The sequence below is a fragment of the Merops nubicus genome, unplaced genomic scaffold (assembly GCF_000691845.1).
Source record: "Merops nubicus isolate BGI_N331 unplaced genomic scaffold, ASM69184v1 scaffold11497, whole genome shotgun sequence".
Lineage (NCBI taxonomy): Eukaryota > Metazoa > Chordata > Aves > Coraciiformes > Meropidae > Merops > Merops nubicus.
The window spans coordinates 2,851-6,939 of NW_008619612.1; the positions used below are offsets into that span (position 1 = coordinate 2,851).

At 49.0% G+C, this 4,089-nt stretch overlaps 1 protein-coding gene across 1 annotated transcript in view; it reads left to right on the forward strand.

Annotated features, from left to right (window-relative positions):
• ESD (esterase D) overlaps positions 1-3,839 on the forward strand; it is a gene marked incomplete at its 5' end in the record, with an annotated part of 6,320 nt that extends 2,481 nt beyond the window's left edge. The window contains 4 exons of the mRNA XM_008943853.1: positions 37-156; positions 1,645-1,743; positions 2,588-2,755; positions 3,753-3,839. Coding sequence (XP_008942101.1) covers positions 37-156; positions 1,645-1,743; positions 2,588-2,755; positions 3,753-3,833 — 468 coding nt within the window. The remainder of the gene's footprint in view (positions 1-36; positions 157-1,644; positions 1,744-2,587; positions 2,756-3,752) is intronic.
• Between the last annotated feature and the right edge of the window lie 250 nt (positions 3,840-4,089).

The following is a 4,089-nucleotide window of genomic DNA, read 5'->3' on the forward strand; positions in this document are numbered from 1 at the left end:
ACATGAAGTTTTTCTCACACTGTTCTTCTTTTACAGCTGCCTAAACTGATAAATGCCAATTTTCCAACTGACCCTGAAAGGATGTCAGTTTTTGGGCATTCCATGGGAGGTCATGGAGCTCTTATTCTTGCTCTGAGGAACCCTGGGAAGTACAAAGTAAGATATTATACATATACTAAAGCTTATACAGATTTCTATAGAAGTGAAGGAAGAAAACACAATGCCAAGTTGTGTTATAGCATGAAAAGTATAAATAACTTTAGTTGCAGCAGTTTATTGACACCTAGTATTAAAATGTGGAAAATTGCCAGAAAAAAATCACTTTACTCTTACCTGGGAGTATCAGTGAAATGTAAAAAAAACCTGCAAACTTTGAAAGTTAAAAGCACCATTCTGTGGGTGTTTTCTCAGAATTTACTAAGGAGTAACTATAAGCACAGGGAATAGCACCTGCAGGACACTCCCCTTGGGTTTTTTCCTCCCTCTGAGATTTGCCTGACAGCTTTTGATTGATTTTTGGAGTATTGGAGGTACCTGAAGCTGTCCTGGCCCTGCTCTTTGTGGCCACCTGCTGCAGAAATGGAACTGCACCATTCTGTATGTGTTTTGTCAGAATTTACTGAGGAGTCTGTTAACTCAAACTGATAGCAAGTGTAACTGTAAGCACAGGGAATAGCACCTGCAGGACACTCCCCTTGGGTTTTTTCCTCCCTCTGAGATTTGCCTGACAGCTTTTGATTGATTTTTGGAGTATTGGAGGTACCTGAAGCTGTCCTGGCCCTGCTCTTTGTGGCCACCTGCTGCAGAAATGGAACTGCATTTTTACAAGCAGCATCCCATTGGCTCCTTGTCATGAGCTTGGTGTTACAAGAGGGCAGAATTTAAAACAAAGGTTAACTTTTATGGGTCTTTTTTAGCTTTGGGAGCCAGTAAAGTTCAGAAATTTCCATTTGTTGGCACTTAGCTGTGAATTGTGAACATTTCATTGAAAATATGACCATCCAGGAGAACTGGCAGTGGCTCAGGTGGTTTGTTGCTGGTTCTCACAAGACATGAGAGTGGAAATATTGTTGTGCCAGGGACAAATTCAAACTAAGACTGTGAGAATAGGGCTTGGACTTCTGTCCCCAGTACCTGGAGCTGTGATCTGAAACATGCTCCTCTTGACCCCCTGCTCCTGGAGGCACCTGGATTCCTGAAACACTGTTGGAGGCTTAGCCTGGCTGAGCAGCCAGCCCTGTGCTTCAGGCTGAGCTTCTGAAATTCAGCTGGAGGTGAAATGCTCCCACACTCTGACCAGGCTGACCCAGCACTGGACTTGAGAGAATTCTCTGCTGCTTTAAGGGAATTCAAGCCCACCTCTCCCAGCAAGGAAAGGAACAGGGCCCCTAGTCCTGCCTTTTGAAGCTTGCCTGATGATGTGCCAAAAGGAAAGCAAAACTTTGGGGCTGGAAAGAACAAGGAAGAGGGAAGCAGGACAATGTTTAAGGCACCTCAGAGGGTTGGTGGGGGAGTCCTGGGCTCTGGCAGCAACAACTTCTGAAAAGGCTTTTAGTCTGCTTGTTAGCTAGCAGAAATCAGTTTTCTTCATTGATACAGGTTTATTCCATGGCTGATTGTTTGTTGATGTGTTTTTCTGAACAGTCTGTATCAGCATTTGCTCCTATCTGCAACCCTGTTCAGTGCCAGTGGGGGAAGAAAGCCCTTGGTGGATATTTGGGGTCAGATGTCAGCAAGTGGAAGGTAAGTAAGTGTTGAACAGTGCCTGGGGGAGTGATCTGCAGACACACTGCAGCAGGAGGCTGGGACAAAGCTCAGGGGTGCCCCTGAGCTGGTGCTGCTCTTTTCCTGCCCCCCTAAGCCTGATTTGGGCAGCCCTTCAGTCTCTTTCAGCTTAGCATAAACGTTGCACTGCATCCCTAGGATGGAGTCAGAAGGGATCACTGTGGCCTGGTGCTCTGACCTCCTTGTCAACAAACACAAACTGCAGTTGAATCCCTTGTTAAATCCCACCAGTTAAACCCATTTACACTTCAAATAATGAATTTATTTTTTTAAAAAACAGTTTTCTGGCCCCTTAACTTTGGAGCTGTTCTGCAAACCCAGTCCAGCAGATCAACAGCAGGCATCAGGAATGGACTCAGAGATGACTTTGCACAGATAGCAACCTCTGATTTCCATCTCTCTGCTTAAAATTGCCATGTGTCACACCAGAGTTTGACCTTTAGGTGCCAAAATATCTATCAAGACACCAAGATACTGAGTTTTGGGCAGGATCTGGTTTTTCTGTAGGAGCATGTGAATTGGTACCAGGTGGTTGTTCTGTTGGGTGTGAGTGTAGAGCTGGGCTGCACATAGGGTCTGATATCAGGCTGCCAGCTTGGTCATCCCTCAGATCACACCCTTTGCCCTTTTAAAACATGGGTGTTATGTTTCAGTTGTCTGGAATTTCCCCAGTTTTGTTTGTTTTTTCTTTTCCAAAGTACAGTGAGGTGTCATGCTCAGTATCCCCCACACCCCACATCCACCAGTCTCTTCACCCAGTCTGACCTACCTGAGTAATGCCATTTCCCCTTTATTCCTGCAGGCATATGATGCCACAGAGCTCGTGAAGTCCTGCCCAGGCTCTCAGCTGGACATCCTGATCGACCAGGGCCAGGATGACCAGTTCCTGTCTGCAGGGCAGCTGCTGCCCGATAACCTCATCGCCGCCTGCACCGAGCGCAAGGTCCCCGTGGTGTTCAGGCTGCAGCAGGTGAGTTGCTCCTGCAGGCCCAGCCCTGCTGGCTGGCTGGTGGTGCAGAGAATGTCTCTTCGTGGGGCTGCACCCCCCTGGACGAGTGAGGAGGAGGTTGAGAAGTGACATTTCTCAGTATCAGCCACCAGGGAGTGCAGTGTCCACCCGAGTCAGCCGCAGTTCAGCACTTTGGGGGGGGTCAGGGTTTCAGGGTTTGGGTTCCAGCAGCTGCCCTGGGGTGGTGGCTCCAGCTGCTGGGCAGCAGAAGCAGCAGCACGGATCCTTTTCAGTGGGCAGCAGTCCCTGCAGGGGCACGGTGGCAGATGAGCTTCTGCTGGATTCCTTCTGTGTACCGTGGGCATCGTGTTCAGCACAGAACTTTGTGATTTAGTGAGTTTGTGTTGGTGTGAAGCAGGAAGGGGGTGGAGCAGCTCAGAGCTTCCCAGGTCCCTTCAGCACAGGGCTGGAGCAGGAAGCCAGGCCTGGGCTGTGCTTTACCAGCTGGGGGTGCCCATGAGGGGAACAGTTCTCTTCTGCTGCATCCTGCTCTGCAGCTGGTGACTGCTGGCACCCACCTCTCACTGACATGCCCAGAGCAGGCAGGTTAAGGTACCTTCTCTCTGTTCAGCTTCCTAGTCTTGTGTCTTAGGAGGAGCAGCTGAGATTGTTTAGCCTGGAGAGGAGGAGGCTGAGGGGAGGTTGGAGTGAGGTGGAGGTTGGTCTCTTCTCCCAAGTAACTAGTGATAGGATGAGAGGAAATGGGCTCAAGTTGCACCAGGAGGTTTAGATGGAATATTAGGGAGAATTTCTTTCTTGAAAGAGTGGTGAGGCACTGGAACAGGCTGCCCAGGGGGGTGGTGGAGTCACCATGCCTGGAGGGGTTCAAAATGTGTAGACGTTGCCCTTTGGGACATTGTTTGGTGGTTGTGGTGGTGTTGGGTTGATGGTTGGACCTGATCTTAGAGGTCTCTTCCAACCTTAATGATTCTGTGATCTCTTTGTTGTTCTTTTCTAGGGTTATGATCACAGCTACTTCTTCATTGCTACGTTCATTAATGACCACATCAAGCACCATGCAAAATACCTCAATGCTTGACCCACCTGGGGGGTGGGTGGCACCTGCCCAGGGAGAGCCAGGGGACAGAGGTGACTGAACAAACCACGTGCTGAAGCAGTGTCTGTAAACTGGAGCTCTGCTGATTGTACTGTGAAGAACAATAAAAGTCCCATTCATTTGATGCCTGTGCCTTGCAGTAGGTGTTTCAGATGTTCTCAGGTGCTTTGGAAACTCTCTGGAGGCCACGAGGGTGAGTGCTGCCTTCCAGGTCAGCCGGAAAACCAGCAGATGGGTC